The sequence below is a fragment of the Phacochoerus africanus genome, chromosome 2 (genome assembly GCF_016906955.1).
Source record: "Phacochoerus africanus isolate WHEZ1 chromosome 2, ROS_Pafr_v1, whole genome shotgun sequence".
Classification (NCBI taxonomy): domain Eukaryota; kingdom Metazoa; phylum Chordata; class Mammalia; order Artiodactyla; family Suidae; genus Phacochoerus; species Phacochoerus africanus.
Genome location: NC_062545.1, coordinates 28,997,580 through 29,023,208, shown reverse-complemented (window position 1 = coordinate 29,023,208; position 25,629 = coordinate 28,997,580). Strand labels below are relative to the sequence as shown.

At 44.8% G+C, this 25,629-nt stretch overlaps 1 protein-coding gene across 1 annotated transcript; it reads right to left on the bottom strand.

Moving 5' to 3' along the window:
• Positions 1 to 1,146: 1,146 nt before the first annotated feature.
• ALDH8A1 (aldehyde dehydrogenase 8 family member A1) lies at positions 1,147 to 24,356 on the bottom strand. Its single transcript, XM_047758244.1, has 7 exons — positions 24,219 to 24,356; positions 20,105 to 20,252; positions 18,454 to 18,609; positions 16,714 to 16,863; positions 15,056 to 15,312; positions 12,531 to 12,692; positions 1,147 to 5,783 (listed from the first exon to the last, which is right to left on the bottom strand). The coding sequence occupies exons 1-7, from the start codon at positions 24,354 to 24,356 to the stop codon at positions 5,331 to 5,333; spliced, it is 1,464 nt and encodes a 487-aa protein (XP_047614200.1). The 3' UTR covers positions 1,147 to 5,330.
• Positions 24,357 to 25,629: the final 1,273 nt, after the last annotated feature.

The following is a 25,629-nucleotide window of genomic DNA, read 5'->3' as shown; positions in this document are numbered from 1 at the left end:
GGGCTGGATGAGTCAGCCGCTGGGGCGCTGACAAGCGGGGCGGTAGAGATTGACAACGTGGATGCCTGGGGCTGTTAGACTAATCAAAAACAGGACACACTCCAGAAGTCTTGCTTTAGACACCCATGAACAAAATGTCTTTCTTAAAGTACAGCCTGAAACCTTCATCTGCAGCGTCTGAAGTGAGGGACTCACCCCTGGGACATCTTAGAGGTAGATCCACCCACCGTTAATGGGGGGAGTCATAGGAAACTGTAGGCAACGCCAAGAAAAGATCCCGGGAGTGGCCAGGAGAGAAGGAATCCAAAGCAAAGGACCACAGGCTCTGGAGATCTCTTTAAAAAGTCTAGGCTCAGGCTTAGGGGGACATCCCATGAGGATGGCAAGCCTCTCACCCTCCCCACATGGGAAGAAGGGAAAGAAGAGGTGAAGTAGGGGAAGGTTTTCTCTTGGGTCAACCTCTCCAGAAACTACTGAGCAAACTAGCAGGACCCAGGGCCCTGGAGGACATCTTCCATGGGTAATTTAGTAAAGTGTCCAAAACACTTTGACTTTACAAACTGAAAGCCAGTAGCAGATATTCAAATATTCAAAGCATATAAATATTAATTGCAGCATCAAGTAGTACGTAAGGCCCATTACGATAAAAATGTGAGAGTTCCCTGGTGGCGCAGTGGGTTAAAGATCTAATGTTTCTGCTGTGGTGAGGGTTCAATCCCTGGTCCAGGAACTTTCACATGCTGAGCCTTCAACCAAAAAAGGAAAATAAAAAATTTTAAAAGATAGTAATTTAATTTTATGCTGCCAAAAATAGCCCTCCCAAAAAAATGATGGAAAAAATGATTCCTTTTACTTATACCCCTTTATTTTCCCAAGTCATGTTACATTTCAATTCGCTTCATCTTATCATGACTTCTGAATAGTGTTTTGTTTCCTTTACTCTAAGGTACCTTTTTACATATCTAAGATCGTCCAGATTATAAAACATCTTTTTTTGGCAGTGCCCAAGGCATGCAGAAGTTTTCCAGGCACCAGTGATCAAACCAGTACCACAGCAACAACCCAAGCCACTGCAGTGACAACACCCGGAACCTTAACACACTGAGCCACACAGGAACTCTTAAACATGTTTTTTAATCAGCATTCTTCAATCGCTACCTATTGTCCACTGTGCTCTAAATTGGGCCAGTTCCTTTCTAGGCCTGATTTACAGCTAACAGTTTAAGACCCTTTTTCATCTTATTTCCGAGGCAGTTCCTCTGTTCATTGGATTCAGTTTTTCCTTTTCCTGCACGCCACTCCCAAGTTATTCCAGGAAGAGTAAATAGGAGAAATTTTCTGAGTCATTGGATACCTTATTTTGCCTTAATTCTTGAATAACAGTTAGCTTGCTATAAAATTTAGGTTCAATTTAATTTGGCCTTAGAACTTTGAAGTTTTGCTCCACTGTCTTCTGGCACCCGTGTAATTTGTACAAAGTGTGATGACAATCTTTTGGGTTTTTTTTTTTTTTTTGGTTTATTTACTTATTTGGTAGGTGTTCTGGTGATTCCCTCTGCAAGCTTTATACCAGGAATTTCAAATTTTCGACAGAATGGTTCATGGCACATGGAGACTATTTTCTATCTGAAAGTCTTTTTCTAGCTCAGTGAAATGATCTTTTCTAATTTATTTGATTATTCACTTTTGTTCTCTGATCTTAGATTAGTTACATAGGAATGGCTTTCTAGAGCTCTCCGCCATCTCAGCTTTCAGATATTTTCTTTTCTGTCATTTTCTACATTCTGAGATATTTTCTCAACTTTATCTTCCAGATTACTAATTTAGTTTTCACTCACACCAATGATTAATTTCTACTGATTTTTAAAATATATTTGTGGAACTAATGCTTGATTTGTCGTGGCCTCTTTCATGTTCCCTGCTTGCTCTCTTTTCGCAGGAGCCTATTCTTTTGTGTGGACCCCCAGCCTCTCTCACCTCCCCAAGGATACTAATTTTCTTGCCTTATTTCTTTCCTTTATCTGTTTCTCCTGTAGTCAGTTACTCTCTCACGCATCTTGAAATTTCTCTTTTACCAAATATTTGATGGTCTTTGGTTGATCAGTAATATGTTTTAATAAAAAAGCATATTGTTGATTGTTATAGGTAGTTGGCAAAGTTATTCTTTGCATTTTGGAAGAAGAGTTTCCCCATAAGACCCATCACTGCATGGGGGACTAACTCTACATTTCTATGTGTGAAAGGGTCCGAGACAGGCTATTTTTAGGTTATGCGGGCAGTTCAGCTTGTACTGTTATGACTATCAAAGTGAGGACTTTACCTCCAGTGGGGAAATCTTCCATGGATTTCACTCCTAGGTGGAGCGAAGCTGCCTTTCCTTCTGCCTCCCGTGCGTTGCACACGAAGGACTGTTATCTCAGGCTTTGTGCCAACAGCCGCAGTGGAGACCTTCTCCAGAAAGGCCTTCCACTCCGGTGTTTGAGCGCTTCCTTTGTCTCTGAGAAGGGCAGGTGCCGCAGCCAACTGCCCCTGGGACCTCCTGGGACATGGAGGAGAAACTTGGGCCTTTGGTGTCACAGTGTCACAATTCTAAGTCCTTCGACTTAGAAGGTGTAGTCAGGGCCCACCCCAGACCCACTAACTCTGAATCTACTTTCTTTTTTTTTTTTTTTTTTTTTTTTTGGCTGCTTCCAGAATGCAGAAGTTGCCGGGCCAGGGATCCAATCAGCACCACAGCAATGACAATGCCAGATCCTTAACCTGCTGAGCCACCAGGGAACTCCTGAATCTGCATTTTTAACAATTGTTCTGAGTGATTCAGAAACACATCAAAGTCTGAGAATTGCTGCGCCATGACCTCTTTGCTCCTGTCCCTTCAGCTCCTGCTTGTCTGCCTGGGGATGCGATGCCTGAGCCTGGAAGCTGAAGCGACTCCACCCCCTCTCGGCATCCTCCTGCGCATGCTCCAGGCTGTCCTGAGCTTCAGCCACTTCTCCCCTTTCCTACTTATGAACTAGTAAACACTCAAGTGCCCATCCTCCCACTTAGAAATAATACTTTACAGACATAACCTTGTGACCCTGGCTTCTGATTTTCTTTATTTCAGTTCTGAGCCCCACAGCCACAGAGCCACCACAGGGGTGGGACTATGTGTGGAGGTACAGACTCACATGGCACCCTTAGCTGAAACATGAGACAGTATGAGGTGGCCAGGAAGAGGTAAGGTCTTGGAACTAAACTCACCCACTTGGTTGGGAGTAAAAAAGGAAGATAAGTGTAACTGGGGAGCTAAGACATTGTAGCCAATGGTTTGAACAACTGAGAAATGGGATAGTGCACAGTGAAGGAGAACAGCGTTTGGTCAAATCTGCAGCCGTGAGACTGGCATGTGAGCCCAGGGGGAGCTTCTAGAGACCCAAAGAGACACAGATGCAGGGCAACAGCATCCAAAATGTCTGCCAGCAGGAAGCAGGTCCCTCCACAAGGTAGGATCCAGAATCTGGATAAGAAGTGGCAACAGCAGGACCAGCTTCAGATTCTAGTGAGAATACCCTCCTGGGCAGAAAATCAGCGTGGTGGGAGATGGGTATTCAGGCACCAGAGCTAAGAGGTTCAGCTGCCAGATTTTGGAATCACAATAGAACTTAGGTCTTAGAAAAAACGATGAGTTTGGGTCAGACCAATTACAAGCATGAAGATGCGGATTCCCTTAGACACTGGAGCTGCTGAATTTCTTCCAGCTGACACTCCGAAATGGTCCTAGACTTAACTGATCGAGGTCAAGGGACCTTACTGGGGAAGAGGGAAAAGCGGGGGTGGGGAGGAGGAGATAGAAACTAAGAATCAGGTATGATCTGACACCATCATTTGACCTCAGAGAAGGGACTTATATTTTTCCGTATTTGTAAACAAGCCAACATGCCAAATCCTACACAAAATTACAGAGATTATTCTGCATCCCTTGATCCAAACTCCCCCAAATACCATGCAACAGATACCCTTGAGGCCCAGAGAGACTTCATGCCATCCTGAAACTCATTCTGAACACCTTCTGTGTGCCAGACACCTTGCTGTGAAGCGAGACTTAGAGAGAGATAGCACCTCCCTTGACCTTCAGCAAGTCCTGTTCCACCAGGAAATGAGACATGCAAACAAATCATGTCAATCCCATGTGGAAAGAGCTGTACCAGAGGAGTTCCTGGCTGTATAGATTGGGTTGCATGGCTGAGTGGAGGGAGGCAGGAGAGAGCAGGTGAGACGAGGGGCAAAGTGGAGAGAGACACAGAAGGGAGACCCCACACAATGTGTTCCATGAACCATAAGGGCTTTGTTGCTTCTGAAACACAAGCCAAGCTAAGCGTGAAATGGTCAGAGATTGTAGGGTATGGAATCTGAGAGCCCTGGGTTCAAATCCTTCCTCTGCCCCACACCATTTGTGTGACCTTGAACATGCTCCTTAATCTCTGTAAACCCCAGATCTCTCCTCTGATCAGGGAATTCAAGAAAAAAGCACTAGAAATACCACTATTACTTAGTAAAAAGTTCATGCTCCTAAGACGATAAAGATAAATAAGAATAAGAGACAATTCATGAAGGTATATGCCATATTGCTTACTAAAACTGCTTAACATTTATTGCTTCCTTTAGGATTATAAAGTTTAAAAGTCTCCTGAGATATATACACTAAGAATTTGAATTGATGAGAGTCTCTAGTAGGAATGAATCAGACTCTCCTTATTCTAAGTTTCCTCCAAAAGGAGTAGTTATTTTATATTTCTTTGTCCCTACACAGATATATAAAGTGGGACCTACCATCTATGCCTTCTCTGACAAACCCCATATAACGTTCATTATCAACCCTCACAGCCCCTTTGAGTAATGAGGTACAGTCAATTAGTCAGTTACCAATTAGCCATGCCAATGGTTAATGGATGTGGACACCATCTCAACAAGTTCCCCAAAGGCAGGAAATTGTGGTGATTTGTTTCTCTTTGGCTTTATAGTTTGTTTGTTTTTTACCATATACTTGAAAATGAAAAAAAAATCTGTGAATTTCCAAGAACTGAATCAAAGTGATGAAAAAATCCTATGACGACACAACCTGAGAGGAGGCTGATATTTGCTTGGCTTCCTTTATGTGCTTTCTTCTCTCCTTTAATGCCTCACTGAAAAGATATAGCATCTCTATACCAGCAAGTAAAAATGCTAATTGAGGAGGATAAGCTAGACTCTGGTGGCTGGAGTTTGTGCCAGCGTGTCTGTTCACGGCATTAGATGACTGATTCTCTGCAGCCAGGCATCAACCATAACAACCTCTCCACTGGCCAAGGTCAATGTTTAACGGTGATGGTTTTGACTTCAGTGAAGAATTCGTAAGAATCCTTGGCTCCTTCTCTACCCACCCCAGAACTTTTCATCCCCCCAAAAGGAAGGTTCAGCTCTCTGATGAGCCAGCAGTTGGTCCAGACCAAGCCTGACTGTAACTTCTTCGCCACCCGGTGGACGCGCCCCACATTGCCTGACCACACGGTCGCAGCCAGCCCGTATTTCACACTGTTGGCTCTTTGAATCACTTCCTCTTCACTATCAAAGGGGACCACACACGTCACTGGACCAAATATCTCTTCCTTCATGCAGCAGGACTCATCCTTAATGTCCGTTATCACCGTGGGAAGCATGAAGTACCCTCCTTGATTCCTGGGAGGGAGGTTCAACTTATCCACTCCCTCACCGCACAGAATTTGGGCCCCTTCCAGGCGAGCTTTCTTGATGTAACTTCTGACCTGGGCAGGTAAACATCATCGTTAGTAACATCTTATCATTTGTCTTCACGGAAAGTAGAAAAAATTCAATATTTTTGAAGCATCTAGGAAAAATGGATGAGGTCAATCCCCAACCCCCACAAAAATCTAAGGTTGACTATATTTTCACTCAGCTTCTAAGCCTGAGGGCAGAAGTTCTCTAACCATCATCTGGGCATTGAACCCTCATAAGAGGAGAGGAGTCATTTATTTAATATCTAAGTGCCAGGCATTCAGATAAGTGTTTTTCACACATTCTGGCTTAATTCTCTCAAAAATATACTAGCTATGTATTATTATCTTCTATTTGCTGATGATATAGTTGAGCCTCAGAAAGAGTAGATGGTTCCTATCAGTAAAGGTAGAATTCACACTCAGGTATATTCAGTAGTTAAATACACAAAGTAATATTTTCTCACTTTGGGAGGAGGCTATGTCTATTTCAGAAAATGATAATTTGAGTGGTGCATGAGACTTAATTAAAGGCCAGGATGCCTTTCAATAGCTGAGCTTCTAGACAAACAGTTTCTAATTTCTGTCTCATTACTGATGTTATGTGAAAATATATCTAGGTAATAAAGTAAAGCTCACAATAATGGGAAATAAACTATGTAATAAGTTGACCCAGTGACTTGGAGATAACGACAGATGTTTAGTAATGATGGCTACAGAAACAACTCATTATAATAAAGGTATATATGTTTATATTTGGAAATGTTGTTGAAATCACAATGATGTGTTATTCTGCTCTTAAGGGGTATTATAAGCATAGGATAAGTAGCAAAGTAATCCCAAAATTAAAAGTTTAAAACAATAGTCAAGTAGTACCTCGAAAGCAGGGTAAAGTTGGAAAGGATATTTTGGAATTCTATTATCTACCTGTTCTATTATCTACCAGTATTAGATGAGTACTCCATTGTAGATCTATATTCAATGTAGAGCTATGTGTTTGCCATGTAAAAATAAGAAGGTAATGCTGTTTTATTAATTTTGCTTCAGGAGTTCCTGTTGTGGCTTAGAAAAAAAGAACCCAGCTAGTATCCATAAGGTTGAGGGTTCAATCCTTGGCCTCGCTTAGTGGGTTAAGGATCTGGTGTTGCCATGAGCTGTGGTGTAGGTTGCAGATGTGGCTCAGATCCGGTGTTGCTGTGGCTGTGGTGTAGGCTGATTCAACCCCTAGGCTGGGAAACTCCATATGCCACAGGTGCAGCCCTTAAAAGCAAAACAACAACAAAAAATTGCTTCAGTTTGTAGAACACTTAATAAGCCATGAAGTCAAAGACATTTGAAAAAATAGAGCATTTTCTATTCCCCTCTACTATTCCTCCCCCTAAATGCACAGTGATCTCATAGCTTTCCCAGAAAAATCGTAGTCTAGTTTATGGGCAGAGTCTAAAACAGACCTGGACTTCTCTTCCCCCTACTGTCTTGTGCTTTTGAAGCAACCTCCCTCCCGCCACCCTCCCCCCACCCCCGACACACACACACATGGTAATTAAAAGATGAGTGAGGCGGCATCCTGGATGAACAGGGTGAGTGCAGGTAAGTCTCTAGAAGCCCCTGCTGGATGCAGAGACAGGACCTTTTTTTTCCTTTTTATGGCCACACTTGCGGCATATGAAAGTTCCTAGGCTAGAGGCCAAATTGGAGCTGCATCTGCGACCTACACCACAGCTCATGGCAATGCTGGATCCTTAACCCACTGATCGAGCCCAGGGATCACACCTGCATCTTCACAGAGACAACCCGTTCTTAACCCGCTGAGCCACAACGGAAACTCCAGAGAGCAGGGACTTTTGTCAGTGATTCAAACAGAGCATGGAGCACTCTAGCTTTAGTCAATCATCACATCTAAGCAATATTACAAGGTTCTCTCTTCAAAGCCCTTAGGATAATAAAATATGAAGGGTGTTGGTTTTCAAGTTGAAAACATATCAAATTATTTAATGTTTAAGGTGACTCCTACTAAACTGAATTTACTTTCTAGAGAAATTACCACTGGGTGGCACAGTATCTACACTTAAAGCTACCTTGTGACTGGTAACATGCTATAAAATGCACTGAAATAGGAATTACTGCTGTGGCAGAGTGGGTTAAGAATATGCCATTGTCTTTGCAGTGGTGCAGGTTCGATCTCCAGCCCAGGAGCTTCTGCGTGCCACAGGTGCAGCCAAAAAAAAAAAAGAAAAAAAAATCAATGCAATGAAATAGTCTTGTAAAACAGTTTCTTGAGAAGGGAGAGTAGAGGGTAGTTAAAACTCATCTTTTTTTTTTTTTGTCTTTTTTAGGGCTGCACCCTCAGCATATGCAGGTTCCCAGGCTAGGGGTCGAATCGGAGCTGTTGCCACCGGCCTACACCACAGCCACAGCAATGGAGGATCCGAGCCACATCTGCGACCTACACCACAGCTCAAGGCAATGCTGGATCCTTAACCCACTGAGCGAGGCCAGAGATCGAACCCGCAACCTCACGGTTCCTAGTCAGATTCGTTAACCACTGCGCCACGAGGGGAACTCCAATACTCATCATTTTGGACATAAAATCAAAGCGTAGATGTTGGAAAAGTGGGCTCAGGAGCCCGGCTATGCTCAAATCCCAGGTCCTCCACTTATCAGCTGAGGGATTTTTAAATGCTCTGCGCCTCAGTTTCCTAAATGCAAAAAAATGGGATTGACTACACCACCTATTCAGAGGGTTCTCGAGAGGATTACAAAGAATAATATATGTAAAATACTTAGTGCAATATCTGATACATAATAAGCTGTTCTTGCTTTTGTTGATGGTGACAGTGATGATGGTGAAGGTGACAATGACATAATGCAGACCGGCCACTCACGAGCTAAGCGACCTCAGGGATGCCCTCCCCTCTGGGTGTCAGTTCTTTTAACCAGCAAAGGAGGACAGGAAGCTGCAAGTGTGGACCTTAGTTAAGCCTGAAGCCCAGCCTTATTAGGGGGTATGCCCGTGAACTTCTTCTGGGTTTCCTCCAGCCTCACTGTCCATGCTCAAGAATTTCTCTCTCTCTAGTTCCTTGCCTCCGTGGGAAGGCTGGCCCAGGGTCAGATTCTCCAGACAGGCAAGTGGAGAAGGAAGGATTCCAGAGAGTGAAAAGAAAAACAAAAAGCAACCCTGTGAAACAGGCCAGGGAGACTTTTCAGCATTCCCCGAGGACAGAATCACCTGCCATCCCCTGTGCCTCTCCTGCCATCCTGGGAAGTCACCCCTGCCCTTGGGAGCCCTTGGCCATGACAGAACTGCTTTCACATGCTGGGAATGGATTTGCCAGTCGCTGCATCACCACGGATGGACACAAAGACCTTGTGGCCAGTTTGGTTTGGAGGAGATCAGGACCTCCTGCCGAAGAAGAGATCTGGAATGCAAAGCTGGCAGCCAGCCTTTCTTTGGCTCACAGCCCCCAGAGCTCTGGTGAAAGGCGAGGAAAGACGACCGCCAGTGGACCATGGCCACTGCCTCCTTGAGCCCAGACCGAGGTGTGGCACACTGAACCAAAGAGTCTTAGCCTGAAAAGAACACATGCACATTTGGGGGCTGCTTCCACTGGCTCCCTCTCAAAGGGCAGAGACACACAGGATTTCCTTCCACCCAGGCCCTGAGCTGAAAGACCCCCATCTAGTTCCACCTGATGAGAGACCCTAGGCCGAGGGCATACATGTCCTGGGCATTGTAGTGAGAATGGCAAATGTCCAGGGGCCCTCTCAGCCTCAGCTCGATGGTGCTGAGGCTTTATAGAGGGGAGGAAATGTGAGCAGCGCTGAGAGAAGCCCTACTCTAGGGGGGCGGGGTCTACCTACAGAACCGAAAAGCAAGGGAAGCCCCATGGGACCCGCAGTTTTATGTGTGGTGGGATAATGATATACCATCTTTATTGTTCTTCCCTAAAAAATAAAAATAAACAGCCAATGAGAAGCACTATTTTTAAGTTTTTAACTGTGAAAAACTGGCTGGAACACTGCACAAAATCTTTCTCCTAGAAGCAGTAGAACTTTGGAACTTTCTGAGATGAGGTAGCCTCTTTCTGAGATGGACTCATTAAAGGGCAGCGCATGGAGTTCCCGTCATGGCACAGTGGTTAACGAATCCGACTAGGAACCATGAGGTTGCGGGTTCGGTCCCTGCCCTTGCTCAGTGGGTTAACGATCCGGCGTTGCCGGGAGCTGTGGTGTAGGTTGCAGACGCGGCTCGGATCCCGCGTTGCTGTGGCTCTGGCGTAGGCCGGTGGCTGCAGCTCTGATTAGACCCCTAGCCTGGGAACCTCCACATGCCGTGGGAGCGGCCCAAGAAATAGCAACAACAACAACAATAACAAAAAAAAAAGACAATAAATAAATAAATAAATAAAGGGCAGCGCATGAGCTCAGCACAACCAGGCTTTGCATCACCTCCCCTTGGATGTCACATCATCGTGGGGCATCATCTAAGGGACACGACAGGGTCAGATGCTGGCCTTGACGACTCCTCTCCACTGAAAGGAACCAGAGTTGAGCGGAGACAGGTCCTGTTGGCTATGTGGGGCAGGGCAACTTGGACAGCCCGAGACACCAGCGGGCGCCTGTGCTAGAGCTCAGAAGGGTGTGGCAAGCAGGCTAAAGAGGGGGCCCCATGGGCCAGCAGGGACATGCTAACCATCACATATGTTACACTAAAGCCCATGGGAATTACAAGACATTGAATCCCGTGAATCTGTATTTGGTTCAAGTTCACTTATGTGAGGCAGAAGGAACAGATACTCAGAGTATGACAGAGCCTTGAACTACCAACAGGAGTTACGTAGGGTAGGATAACGAAATATCATCTTTATTGTTCTTCCTTAAAAAATAAAAATAAATGGCCAATGATAACACCATTTGAATGGTGTCAATTTCTCTTACACACGAAAGGCTGTGTGTGCATGTGTCTCTGTGTGTGTATGTGTGTGCGCGTGTGTATGTGTGTGTGTATATGCATATGGGGGTGCTACAAATCATTCAATTGCTACAGGAAAGTCAAACCCTTTGATTTGCCTCACTGAGGCATCTCCCCTTATTGGAGAAGTTGAACAGTTATTGTGACAGCGCCTAGTTTCCCTGCTGAGTTGATGAAGGGAACTTCAAGTCTCAGGTGAGTGGTGAATTGCAAGGTGAGCTTAGATGTCACCACGGCCTGAGCCGACTGGGTGGTACTTCTGGGAAGTTCATTTTGCTTCGCAGGAAGCAGTCGGCAACAGGCGGAAGTTATTTTTCACCACTTATTTGCATGTGTGGGTGGGTAGACGGGGAGCCCTGGTGTGGAGAACAGCCAGACCAGAGAGGACAAGGGAGCCTCCTGCACCTGGCGACATCTGGGTGGGGACATCCAGAGCCATGGGTCCCCCTCTGCTGCCTCTGCACCTGCGGTCTTTTGGGTGAATTTGATGGGAGGGAAACACAGCCATGCTGGCTGGCCTCACTTTCAATAAATGACCCAATATTTATCTAATGTGACCATTAGTGATCACAGCTCCAGGCGAGCCCCGGAGCTGCCCCTCCAACACACGGTCACTTCAAAGTCCATTCTCACCCACCATTTCCCATAAGACAATCTCACACTTTCTCCTCCTTGAGACCCGCAACACCTTCTCCCCTTCTCACCCTGCTTCCCATGTCCCTGAGAAAACAGAAGAGATAAGAAGACACCCGTAAGCTATACACCTCCCCGCCTACAAGCATACGGGCTTCACGATATAGTGAAGGTCAGAGTGAAAATGTAGTAAATCTGCCAAATCTGTGCAGTATCAGAGAGTTCTTCAAACCCAAGTCAAGCCTCTGCCCCTCATTGGTTCACTGATGGAGACATATTTGCCTTGATGGGCTTAGTTACTACAGCTGAAAATGAGGTCCTTCTAGCTCCAAAACTATGAGTTATTTTGGGAGTCACACCAGGTAATGAGTTTACATGACCTTAAGGACTCAAATTCCCTAAGCCACCCAGAGAACATCAATGGCTTCTCCCACGGAGGCCCCCACCAGTCACCTCAGCAACTAAGGACCACATCGTTTGAATCATGAATGCTCACACTTCCGGAATCCCATCGGCTGTAAGCTAGGGGTGGCCCCTTATAGCCTGGGAACTGACTGGGAACATCTACCTATAGAAATCCCACCACACTCAGACTGCATCATTCTCATCGGCTGGCCCTTATGTTTTGAAATTTGCCTTCCTCACTCTACTCATTGTATCTCTATACTGACTTCTCAAGTTTATTTATTTCACGTAGATGCTACTTTAACCTGGACTACATTTTTATATCTGTCTCGAACATTTTTAGATTCTACATCCAGAGACAATTTTCCATAGGTCATACTTTTTTTTGAAAACAGGGTAGGAATTAACAATATTTCAAAGCATGGATGGTATATGCCTGATGCTGAACCTCTCTCTCCAAATAAGAACTCTTTTTGTGGAGTTCCCATTGTGGGTCAGCAGGTTAAGAACCCAACACAGTGTCTGTGAGGATGTGGGTTCAATCCCTGCCCTCTCTCAGTGGGTTAAAGATCCAGTGTTGCAGCAAGCTGTGGCACAGGTCGCAGATACAGCTTGAATCCATCGTTGCGGTGGCTGTGGCTGTGATGTGGGCCGACAGGTGTAGCTCCGTTTCAACCCCTAGCCTGGGAACCTCCATATGCCACAGGTGTGGCCAGAAAAGAAAAGAAATAACTCTTTCTGTAACTTACACACAGGGATTTACTTACTTTCTCCAAATGAGCTTTACTGATCAGAGCTCCCATGCTGGCCGATGGGTCAGAGGGAATGCCCACTTTCCACATTCTGGTAGCGTCTACAAACCTCTTTAGAAATTCACTGTAGATACTCCTCTGGACAAAGATCCTGCTGGTGCAGAGGCATATTTCACCCTGCCAAGAATGATACATGAGGACAATGACAAGACAGGAAGACCCACTCCTTCATGGCTAGAGCACCCTGCACTTCTGTGTGCCTGTGGCGTATACAGGGCACTGGTCTAAGCAAGGGGGACAGTGGTAAATAAGACAAAGTGAGGCAATACCACGCAAAGTCTCATGTGGAATGGACCGCCTTGTGGGGAAGATAGGCAATAACACAAGAAAAGCTCAAGAAAAATATAACTTCAGGTCGTGACCAAAACAATATAAGAAAACTAAGCAGAGGATGAGAAGAGACGCTATGGAGGGGACAGCTTTTACTCTCTTTTATGAAAGGGAGTCCTGGAAGGCATTTCTCAACAGTGGATATTTGAATTGGCTTCTGATTGAGATGAAGGAGCTGGATGGACAAAGATCTGGGAGGAAAGGAATTCTCGGCTGTAAGTGTAGAAGACCTGCTGCAGGCATGAACTTGGAGTGTGTGAGGAAAGGCAAGAAGGTGAGTGGGGCTGAGGGTGGGGGTGGAGGTAGGGACAGGGGTCAGAACCATGTAGGAGGTGAAGGCAGGAGGTGAGGCAATACCACACAAAGTCTCATAGGCGCATAAGCTCACAAGGAGCTTGCATTTTATCCTCAGTATCATGAAAAGACCACAGAAAGCTTTAAGCAGCAAAAGGATGTGATAAAATTTACACTGTTAAATGATCATTCTGGCAGCTGCATGGAGAACACAACTGGAGAGAATGAGAATGGGAACAGGGTATTGTTAAGAGAGCTTTCCAGATGTCCAGTAAGCAGAGGTAGCTTGGACCGGGGCAGAATCAAAGGAGATGAGACTAGTGGTAGGAGTCCACTAAGGTCAACAGACTCTTAAAGGAGCATGGGACCCCAAAGTATGAGGACACTGGCATAGATGCTCCGGAGAAGTCATAGGATTCAGGAGATAGAGACATATGGGTATCTGTAATACAGCCATAGATATCTATAATATATCTATATCTAATATCTATAATATACGATAGATATCCATAATATCTGTATCTAATATATATATACACCAGGCCAGGGACTGAACCTGCAGCACAGCAGTAACCAGAGCCACAGCAGTGACAGCATCATATCCTTAACCCACTGAGCCAGCAGGGAGCTCCCAGGATATATTTTAAAGATAGAACCAACAGGACTTGTTGATGGATTAGTGAAGTATAAGGAAAAGAGAAGGTAAGAAGAAGGATGAGTCCCAGATGTGGGGTCTGAGCCGCAGAGCAGTGGGAGTCTCTACCCTGGAGGGACAAATGCAAGGCAGGCAGAGCACCCATGCTGCAGGGAAGGAGAGAGAGGGAAATCAAGAGTCCTGCTTTGCACAGGTTAGGTTTCAGGTGATAAGGGACATCCAAATAGGGATGCTGAGTGGTCTAAGCGATGTGCTAACAGGTTTCTGAGGAAAAAAAAAAAAATCATCCTTATTATCATTCCAACATAACATGTAATAGTCCACAAACCACATTCTGGACTTGTCCAAGAATCATGTGTGTACAGTAGTACATGTAAGCATAAATAAATCCTTTTATTACATTGATATTTGATCTTCACCACAATCCTTCCAACAACCAGGAGATGGACAGTTGCCCTGAGGCCCCTGCATGACTACAAGGTAAGAAACCTGCTTGAGGAGTTCCCGTCGTGGCTCAGTGGTTAACAAATCTGACTAGGAACCATGAGGTTGTGGGTTCCATCCCTGACCTTGCTCAGTGGGTTAAGGATCCGGCATTGCCGTGAGCTGTGGTGTGGGTCACAGATGCGGCTCAGATCCTGCTTTGCTGTGGCTCTGGCGTGGGCCAGTGGCTACAGCTCTGATTCGACCCCTAGCCTGGGAACCTCCATATGCCACAGGTGTGGCCCTAGAAAAGACAAAAAAAAGAAACCTTGAGACTGATTGACTGGCTTGAGACTGGTTCAGGTCTTTATTTCTAAGTGTGTGAATGCATTTGGAATGCTTTGGCAGTGGAGAATAAGGTTTCCTGGAGCTAGGACTCTTGGACAGCAAGAAAAGACGAGGAAAGCTATAAATAATGGAATGGAGACGCTTGGAGAAGCAAAATGGCACTCATCTGGCCATGGCTGGTACCTGATAAAAGTTGTGTTACTCGAGAAGAGAAGCAGGAGCTGTGATGCCATAAGGCCTCTGATTGACAGTAAGACTGAGCAGGGAGTCAGTGGAGTAACATAATGTAACCATTAGCCTTTCGCTGAAATAGCCCTGGATTGACCCACTCACCCCTGGTTTTGCACTGTGATGTGCCAGATCCAGCTTGACGAGGCTACGGAGTTAAACAAATAAACAAAGGAAAAAAGAACCAACCCAGAGGACATACCTGGTTGGCAAAGCTGGACCTGACCGTTGTGGGAACACACTCCTCGAGGTTGGCGTCCTCAAAGATGATGGCAGGATTCTTGCCCCCCAGCTCCAGCGAGAGCTTCTTGCAGTGGGGAGCACTCAGCTGTGTGATCCGCTCGGCCGTGGGCTGGCTCCCGGTGAAGGAGATGAGGGGCACCTCTGGATGGGACACCAGGGCCTCGCCTGCCCTGGGCCCCGTTCCAAACACAATATTTACCACGCCTGGTGGAACCCCTGGATGAGAAGGAAGGCCAGTTACAGGGATTCTTCTCAGAATGTCAAGCCTCAGGTCACATGGAGATGATTCTTCTTCAAAGTCCAAGAACTTGAATGGGGCTGGGAGGGAACATTCACGGCCACCTCTAGTTTAATAGCAAAGCAAAGACTACAGCATCACCTCTGCCTGTGGTTCCCCCCGAGTGGGATTTCTCCATGTGCTTTGCCCTAGAAAAATGCAGGGCTGAACATTCTACATAACTCATTCCATGATATTGACAAGGCCTCGGGAGCTGAGGATGCAGAGACACCCTCAGGCAGGTTAGGCTCTGTGAGCAAGGGGAGCCCTGCTCCAAGCTGGAGTCCAGGAGTCACAGCTCAGTGTGAAAATGTTAAGGAGAAGGAAGAGTTGACATTGCAGAAGCCAGAGAAGCGACTGACCAGCTTGACCTTCCAACCCTGGGGGAGCATCCGCAGAACACTCCAGAACGAAACCAGGAACACAGCCATTAAGCCGAAGAGAGCACGGAGCTGGAGTGTATAGTGGTTCCCAGTGCAGGGAAAACTGAGGAGCGTATATTCAGTTCTCTGCAGAACGGGCTGCTTCATCAGGTGGTCTACCGCTCTGCCAACCAGAGAGCTACCTAGCAATATTATCCTTTTCATCAAGATTCACTTGTGGTTCAACCATAGGGTTTTGAAAAAATATACTTATTGAAATATAGTTGATTTATAATATCCTGTAAGTTTTAGGTATACAGCAAGCAACTAATTATATATATGTATACACATCTATATTTTATAAATACATGCCTATGTATATACATATATTTATATCTATAATTCAATTATATATTTTAATATATATTTTATATATTGTATATATATATATATTCTTTTTCAGATTCTTTTCCCTTATGGGTTATTACATCATATTATTACATAATATTGAGTAGAGCTCCCTGTGCTCTACAGTAGGTGCTTGTTGGTCATCTATTTTATACACAGTAGGGTGTATATGTCAGTATCAGCTTCCAAACATACGCAGGATCTACACTGACTCTTGGAGACCCTGTCTGGAGCAGGCTGACGTCTGATTTGACGAGGCTCTGGAGGCCATCCAGTGCTGGGGCGCTGCCCATGGAACCCCTGGAGCGAGGAGCTGTTCTGCAGTGGCCCCATTCTGGGGATGAATAAGGGAAGCAGTGGGAGCCACCCCCTGGGTGAAGGGGATTTCTCAGAAAAGGACCTCAGAGACAAAAATTAAAGCTGTCCCTGGAATCTGTTTTGATGCTGAGCAGATTTCTAATCAAAATAATTTTCAAAAGTCAGTGACCCTAAGGTGGCTGAAGCGTACAAAACATAAAGCTCCAAAACTAACCCTGTGACTCCCACAGACCTTAACGGCTAATTAATTACCTGCTTTCTCCAGGAGTTTGCACATCATCCACGCAGTCACGGAAGTCAGCTCGCTGGGCTTGGCTATCACAGTGTTGCCAGCAGCGATCGCGGGAGCGATCTTCCAGGTGAGCAAGTAAAGTGGCAGATTCCAGGGACTGATCAGACCCGCTAACAGAGCAGAACAGAAGCATCGCCAGTAAAGACATGCCCCCCAAAGCAGACAGGGCCAGACGGGGTTTATTAACGCAACTCCTTCATGCCACACGAAACATCGATTAACTCCTCCAAAACCCCAAACGTTTGTAGCCAACTTCAGGGAACTAATTCTAAAATGTATTTATAAGCAGCTGTACCGTTTAAAACTATAATCAATACAGTTTACTCTTTTCTTGATGACCGTATTTACGAATGACAATAATTTAAGTTCTAAGGCTAAAGGGCTGTCACCTGTCCCTAAAGAGTTCCAGATCAGTCTTGAGATTTATAGACTGATCTTTGCATTGTTTAAACTTCTCCTTCCTCATCACGAAGGGGCCTGACTGCTATTTTTTCCAAGTCTTCCATCTCTGTGTCTAATCTCATGAATTGAGACATAAAATCTCAAGCTGTTGAGAATTATTTGTAAAATAAGAGCAAATAGGTTCTGAAACTGTGAAATCCATTTTAGCTAGCCCAGAGTAATTTTTAGTAAAAAAAAAAAAAAAAATCACCTCTATATTCTCACCTGTATCCTGACCAGATAGGTTTGCTAGGAAGTAACAGACCTAAAATCTACAGTATATCTCCATGAAATATTCTGAAACCATCCAGGCTACTGACCATAAAACATACAAAAATAAAATCTACATTAGGAATAAGTAAATGGATTCACTGTATTTTATACTCTGCCTTTAAGGCTGAGCTATGAAAGTAAACATATTTTATATTATTAAATTTCCCACTGAAAAATCTGTTATTTAGGGGATAAAATTTTTGCAGGGTAATGTATTTGCATACTTCTTAGCAGGAGGTTTGAGCTTTTCATAAAGCCTTGAAAGCACCATTTCTGAAGCGCTCAAGTAATCAGAGTGGTAAAATGTCCCATTTTCTTTCCTTTTAACTTATCTTCTTTTATCCTGCAATAAAATGGAACTAGTAAAAGATGGACGATTGTTTTTTTCCTCAGAGGAAACAGTGGCATCTAGTGGCCATTTTAAGTCATTGCGGTTATCTATATGTCTAAAGGGCAAGAAGCACAGAAATAAGTGAGGGAAGTAGATAATCCAGTCAAAGCCTTTTTGCCCTGTACCTGGAACTCTTCTAAATGCTCTACACTTATTTATTTGTTCAATTCATATATATAAGTATATAATGATAAAACTGAACTATTCCCCCAGTTTCCAGATAAGAATACTGAAGCACACAAAAGTTGTATCACTTGCCCCACACATACCTAAAATTTTTGCTCTTAACCACAAGACTCTAGAAATAAACCTCTTTTTTTTCATTACAAAGGACAAAAAGTCCTGGTTTGTGAATTGACTCTCAGTTTTATGCTTTCCCCTGTGATTCCTCAAGAACAATGCTCCAAGAGTAAGTAGGGAATTTGATACAAAGAAAATAAAGAGAATTGGATTTTTAAGGCCAATGAAATTTCAGATAAAGTACAAGAAATTTCCACTTCCCTTTTCTTCAGTCTCTTCCTTTAGATCAGTTCTGTGGGGCTCACCCAGCATCTCCGCATGCAGCTGGGGCCCTGGTGTTCATCACAGCACCTACCGATACCCACGGGGGTCCGCACAGTGTAGTGCAGACAGCCCAGGTGGTCCATCTGCGTGCATTCCGACGTGTGATGCAGGATGGAGGAGGCAAAGAACCGGAAGTTCTGCACAGACCGGGGAATGTCCATGGTTCTTGCCAGTGTTATGGTTTTCCCTGTAAGAAGCCAACGACAGAAGACACTGCCAGCGTACTTCACCTTGGGCTTGATGGAGACACTACCACGCGTGTGTACACCAGCTCCCACTGAAGTAACCTCCACCCCGTGTAGCCTGGGATGGGCATTCCTGGACTACAGGGAGCATTCATTGATGGTGGTTTGATAAAACTGTGAAATAATTAGGTATGAGGTTATAAGATGAGGTAGAGGGGATTCAAGTTGAGCCAAATGATCTTTGCTTTGTGGACTGGGCAATTCATAGTATCATCATGAATTCGCCAGGTGCTACCACTTCACCCATGCCAGCTCTTCCAGTTCAAAATCAGCAAACTTTGTACCTGCTACGGAGGGGTTGGAATAATAGGTGTAAACGACAGATGTATTAATTGTGCCCCAAAGCATAGTGGCGTCATGAAGATGGACACGGACAGAAAGACTGATAGGAACCCCATCCAGGATGCTGTGTGGCCCTTCCTCACCCATCATGTGCCTGTGCACATCCCAGATACACACTTACCTGGATTGTTCCTTAGTTATCGTTCAGATACTGCAGTCAGGAAGCATTTTCTTCTTAAGAGCGGGTAGAGTCAGGCAGCTTCCTAACTTTAGGCTGGTTTAGAGCACGCATGCAAATTTCAAGGATCTTGGCCTTTCCTCACACATATCATTATAAGGATTTACAGGCATTTACTCCATTACCCTGACTTCTGGGAAGGAGTTGTTTTGTTTTGTGTTTTGTTTTGGGGTTTTTGTTTGTTTGTTTTTGTCTTTTCTAGGGCTGCACCCATGGCACGTGGAGGTTCCCAGGCTAGGGGTCTAATAGGAGCTGCAGCCGCCAGCCTACATCACAGCCACAGCAACACAAGATCTGAGGAGTTTTAAAAAACTGGGAAATTGTGCTGGGAGTGGAATAGTGACCGACATATTAGAAATCTTTCTAAATAACTTGACTGTGTGACTGCTCTTCAAATTATCTCTGCTTTGAAACTCTTTCCTGAGAGCTGGTGGAGGACTGCACTATCCCCTGACCTCCTCTCTCCCCTCATCCAGGCCCTTTGCGCACATCTAGCAGCTCCTTCCACCAGTGTATTTATTTCCCCGCCTCTTGAACTTGGGTTTGGCTTTGACCTGCCTTGGCCATCAGAAAGAGGCAGGAGTGGGCCAGCTGTAAGCCTCCGCCTTCAGAGGCCTTGGCTGGTTTTGCTTTCCATCCTCCACCGCTGCCATGAGAAGCAACATGTTGGTGGAGGTGGGGGCGGGTGCTGGCCCACTGGGCCGTCCAGGGGCCCCACGAAGCAAGTGTGCTCAGTTCCATCCATAAGGTTAAGAGGCAAGAGATCAGCCTACAACCTGGAAAGAGGGTGCGGACGGCCAGCATCTGAGTAAGATGATGCGCTCCCCATAAAGGAGGGCCAGCGGCGTTAAACACTGGCTCTGCAGATGAGCGCGTGCATGGGGAAGAGGAAAGAGGCCGGCGGGGATGGCTCTCACCTTGGTCCTTCGATTCAGCCTGGGCCAGCTCCTCCAGGGACTCTTCCAGCAAGTCCGCCAGCCGGTGCAGCACCTGCGAGCGCTCCTGGGGGCTCCGGGAGGACCACCCCGGAAAAGCGGCCCTGGCGGCCTCCACCGCGGCTTTGATCTCGGAGGGGCAAATGCAAGGGGGTCGCTTTAGACTGCGGCTCCAGAGGGGGTGGACGAATCCAGAATCAACAGGTCTGTATACACCTAACTTTGTTTCCCCCAAATTTTAATTATTCAACAGTTCCCAGAGCTAAGTTGCTCACAAAGCAGTATTTATGTGACCAGCAAAGCAGCAGCAAGCAAGCGGGAGGGAGGGAGGGAGGAAAGAAGGAAGGACGGAAGGGAGGACCGACAGACGGAAGGAAGGAAAGAACTTTGTTTTAACCAGGTATCCAGAAAAAAAGCTATTTGAAAAGCTGGTAGACATTTTCAATAATTTCAAAATATGGACTTTTTTTGAGTATCATAGGAAAAAGAACACTTAGAATATAGAATCTCTAAACTCTTAATTCAGTTCAAACATACTTGATCAGGTTCAAAATTTCTTGGAAATCTCATCTCAGACTATTGTTCCCACTTGGAACGACTAATCATGCTAGTTATTTATAGACTAATTTCTATATATAAGGGAAGATGCCAAATGCTTAACACAATTTATTTTATTAAACCCCTTTTAAAATTCTGGAACATGAGTATTGCCAAGCCCATTTTACAGATGAGGAAACTGAAGCACAGAGAGCTCAAGTCACCTGTGGAGGTCACACAGCTAATAAGGGGCAGAATCAGGATGCAAACCCAGATCTTCATGGCTCCCAAGACCACGGCTGACCTCCTATGACACAACCACAGGCCCTGCCCCTTGACCTGCTCTGCCCAAAGGAAGAGTGCTCTGTTGGAGAGGCAGGCTTCTGTGGTTGAACAGTAGCTTGGGGACCTAGTTTCTGAGCTAAAATGGAAAGAAAACAACCTATGGGAAGGGATTGGCAGAGCCAACTCGTGCAGGCAGAATGAATTTTTGGAGGGTCTGCAGCCTGTCTCTTCTCTTAGGCAAGGTCTAAGCAGTGCCTTCTCCAGAGATGGCAAGTCCAAAGCCTGTGTCTCCTCCCACATGCACGACAAACACCTACAGTCACTCACAGCTTTCTCCCACCACTGGGTCCAGGCTCAGTCTAGGAATCTTTTCCCACAGACTTCCAGCAGCCACGGCACCCTTGCTATATCACGTGATCTGACAGTTCAGATGCCCTCTCACCCCAAATCTGACCTACACCCCTCTCTGTTTTCTTCATGTAAACAGAGTGACTTTCAGCTGAGCTGAAGTAAGGAAGAAAATGATTCTCAGGGTTCCCTGGTGGTTCAGCAGATTAAGGATCTGGTATTGTCACTGCAGTGGCTCTGGTCGCTGCTGTGGCATGGGTTCGATACCTGGCCTGGGAACTTCTGCCTGCTGCTGACAAGGCCAAAAAAATAATAATAAAATAAAGTGATTCTCATCTTAAATTATGCATTTCTGGAAAGTTGGTGGTTTTACCTCAAAAACTGGATCTCTCATGCAGACCTACAGGCAGGAAGGAAACAGAGGCGTGGGCTCTGGTTATCTGCCAGCAAGAGGAAGATTCCTTCCTACAAATATCAAAGCTTTCCATCATGGTTCAGCGGGTTACAAACCTGGCTAGTATCCATGAGGACGCAGGTTTGACCCCTGGCCTCACTCAGTGGGTTAAGGATCTGGTGTTGCCATGATCTGTGGTATAGGTCGCAGATGCAACTTGGATCCCACTTTGCTGTGGCTGTGGTGTAGGCAGGCAGCTACAGCTCCAATTTGACCCCTAGCCTGGGAACCTCCATATGCTGCAGGTGCACCCTTAAAAAAGCAAATAAACAAACAAACAAAAAACAAATGTCAAAGCTAATCTTCCTTCAGTTGTCAATGTAAAACTCTGATCTTTATGAAAAGTAGAAAACACAAGTCCAGTCATATTTTCTAAGTTTGTCTTATGTCACATGTCCTATGACCATTTAATGTAGAAGACATAGCAATCTACTATATACAATAATATTAGCAAAAGTTAATAGTTAGAAAGCATTTACTATATCCCAGGCACAAGGGACTCTACGCATGTCAGTCTGTTTTGTCTTCAGAACACTACAAAGTAGGTAATATTATTATCCCCATTTTATAGATATGGAGACTGAGGCCCAGGAAGATTCAGCTCTAAGTCAGGACCATAGGTGGTAAATGATGTCACTGATCTTTGAAGCCAGGCAGTGTGGCCCCGGTCCCTGTGTATGACTGCAACACTCCAGGGCAAATGCTACCATAAGTAGCATGCGTGTGTGTGTGTGTGTGTGTGTGTGTGTGTGTGTGTGTGTGTGAGACCACTGATCTAAGTGTCAGAGATGAGAGTGTTAGCATACCATGACTTCTACAATAAGGCTGATGAGAGTCTTTTTTTTTTTTTTTTTGCTTTTTGCTTTTTCTAGGGCCACTCCTACAGCATATGGAGGTTCCCAGGCTAGGGGTCTAATCAGAGCTGTAGCTGCCAGCCTACGCCACAGCCACAGCAAAGCTGGATCCCAAGCCACATCTGCAACCTACACCACAGCTAACGACAATGCCGGATCCTTAACGCACTGAGCAAGGCCAGGGATCAAACCCACAACCTCATGGTTCCTAGTCAGATTTGTTAACCACTGAGCCACGATGGGAACTCCGAGAGTCTTATTTATAGATTGTTATGACTTAGATTTGGGATAATTTGTGTGAATGGGATTTATGAGATCAGGTGGGATATTTGCACACTGGGTTGCTGGGAAATCCAAAATATCTCTTCCTCTACCAGCAGGTGAATTCATCCCTCATTCTCTCCTCTGAAAGGGCTGAGCCGTTGCTGCTGAGGATGTTTCACCAGAATTTAGCATACTTGTCATTTTTCACTTTGGACAGGACTCTGAGACAGGGGGAACTGGAAAACACAAAGCTCCGTGTCCCACATCTATCCCAGGTCACTTGAAGCAAACAAAATTGTGGGTTACAGTTTAACCGACAAATTAGCCAATATTTGCAAACTTTAATCCACAAGTCTAAAGGTTTTTTTAATGCAAGACAGATTTAAAATATTATTAACAATAGATAAATAATGCTTAGTTCTTTAAAAATTGCATATAGTACTTATTTATATATACAAAGGCTACAATTACCTTTATCTCTTAAAAAATCAGTTCAAATCCTTTAGACTTTAGATGAGTGTACATATATCAGCCACATTTTTACCCAGATATATTTACATTCTCAATAGTTATATAGTTATGTAGTTTTGATAGTTATATATTTGATAACTCTCAATAGTTACATATTTAGTTGAGTTTTGATAGTTATATATTTGATAACTCTCAATAGTTACATATTTAGTTGAGTTTTGATAGTTAGATATTTGATAATTATCTAATATATCTCAAATATTTTACAAAATTCCTCAATAACATTCATTCTACATTATTGACAAAAAGTTTAATAGGTGTGCCGTTAAGTTCTTTGAGTAAGAAAAATAGTGGCAGTGTTAAATTTAACTCCAAAAATACATGGGAATTTGATTCTGCATGTCATCATTCAAATGATTGATTTTCCCTACTAGAAAATTTTGAAGACATGAAGAATTATTAGAGGATAATCTAAAATAAATCCCTGAGTTTTAAAGTTTTGTCTATTTTCATGAAATAACACAGTGTTTTTGAAACCCATGAATAGAATGGCAAGTTTAGGCAACACTTAGTAGAGAAAAGAGAGAGCTTGATAATACTGATGACTCTTACAAATAATACATTTTACTACCCCCCCTTTAAGGCGTGTCTGAGAAATGTGGCTGCGTGTTAGGCTACCCAGATTAGGATCTGCTTCTGCATATAGGAACCTGAGGTTTGTTCCGTGTATTATACATACTCAGTTACGAATAAGCCTTCTCAGAACTAAAATCTCCGGCTAATGTTTACCACTCCTACCTCTTTTCTCAATCCCCTCTGCTCCTGGAAAATTCAGTCACCAACTGGCTAAGCACATTCATCTTCTCTGCGCTGATATACTCACCTCCTCTTTCCCACTGTTTGGTACCCTGCAGTACACGTCCCCTGTGGAGGGGTCATAGGAATCCAGATAGGAGTTACAAGGTAAAAATTTCCCATCTATGAAGTTTTCCAGCATCCAGGGTGCCCGCGTTCCAGCCATAGTTAAAGGACCTGCCTGCCTCTCCCCTCGGCGTTGTCCCTGCCACCTTTCCCACCCCTGGCTTAGTCTCCTCCTCGCTCCCAGCCCCCGTGCCCCTCATTTGCCAACCAGTGAAAGTGGGAGGAGACCTGACATTCTCCGAGAGCATTTCAGTCTTTTTTGTTTGTTTGTTTGTTTTTGTTTTTTGTCTTTTTGCTTTTTAGGGCCAGAACCCCCTGGCATATGGAAGGCTAGGGGGTGAATGGGAGCTAGAGCTGCTGGCCTACACCACAGCCAGGGCAACGCAGGATCCAAGCCGCATCTGTGATCTGCACCACAGCTCATGGCAACGCTGGATCCTTAACCCATTTCAGTCTTCAAGCTCTGAATGAAGAAAGTTCTCAAGTATTTCCCAGTCATTCAGTACATTATGAGAAATGGATAAAAACATGCTAAACTAGGAGTTTCCATTGTGGCTCAGCAGTAATGAACCCAACTAGTATCCATGAGGATGTGGGTTCAATCCCTGGCCCCACTCAGTGGGTTAAGTATCTGACACTGGTGTGAGCTGCAGTGTAGGTCACAGATGAGGCTCGGGTCTAACATTGCTGTGGCTGTGGTGTAGGCCAGCAGCTACAGCTCCAATTCAACCCCTATTCTGGGAATCTCCATATGCCACACATGCAGCCCTAAAAAGAACAAAAGAGAGAGACAGAGAGAAAAAACATGTTAAACTAACATCAGCTTATGTGACCCTTTAAAATGGTCAAAAGGTAAGTTCCCTGGTGGCCTAGTGGATAGGATTCAGTGCTTTCACTGCTGTGGCCTGAGTTCAATCCCTGGTCTGAGAACTGAGACCCCACATCAAGCTGCTGCACGCCATGGCCAAAAAAATAAAAAATAAATAAAATGGTCAAAAGGCATCTGTGTGTATCATTTTATTGAAACTATTCATTGTTCAAACACTGATTAAGTGCCAGGCCCTGAGGCAGATCCTTTATATGAATTTACTCATTTATTCTGCACAATAATCCCATAGAAAGTAATGTCATTACTTCCCTTTTTTAGGAAAAAAAAAAAACAACTAGCCTCAGAGTGGTGAAATTTGTCCAAACATGCATAGTTGGTAAGGATGAACCTTAATCCTTTGGTCTCCAAATCATGTGCTTTTCCCTCAATGCATCACTGCCTTTAGCCCAGAGGTGGCTAAAGGCAGACTCTCCCACTCCACTGCTCACCAGCTGCTCTCTTCCTGGGCCTCCTTGCCCCTGAACCACCTCTCCATCTAGAAACC

Bases quoted from the DNA above. Each gene is read 5' to 3' on its own strand.
- ALDH8A1 (XM_047758244.1), bottom strand. From the start codon at position 24,356: ATGGCTGGAACGCGGGCACCCTGGATGCTGGAAAACTTCATAGATGGG. The intron at 18,610-20,104 runs GTGAGAGCCATC...GGCTTCTTACAG, and splicing joins GGCTGAATCGAAGGACCAAG to GGAAAACCATAACACTGGCA. The intron at 5,784-12,530 runs GTAAGTAAATCC...TTACCTGCCCAG, and splicing joins GTAAAGCTCATTTGGAGAAA to GTCAGAAGTTACATCAAGAA.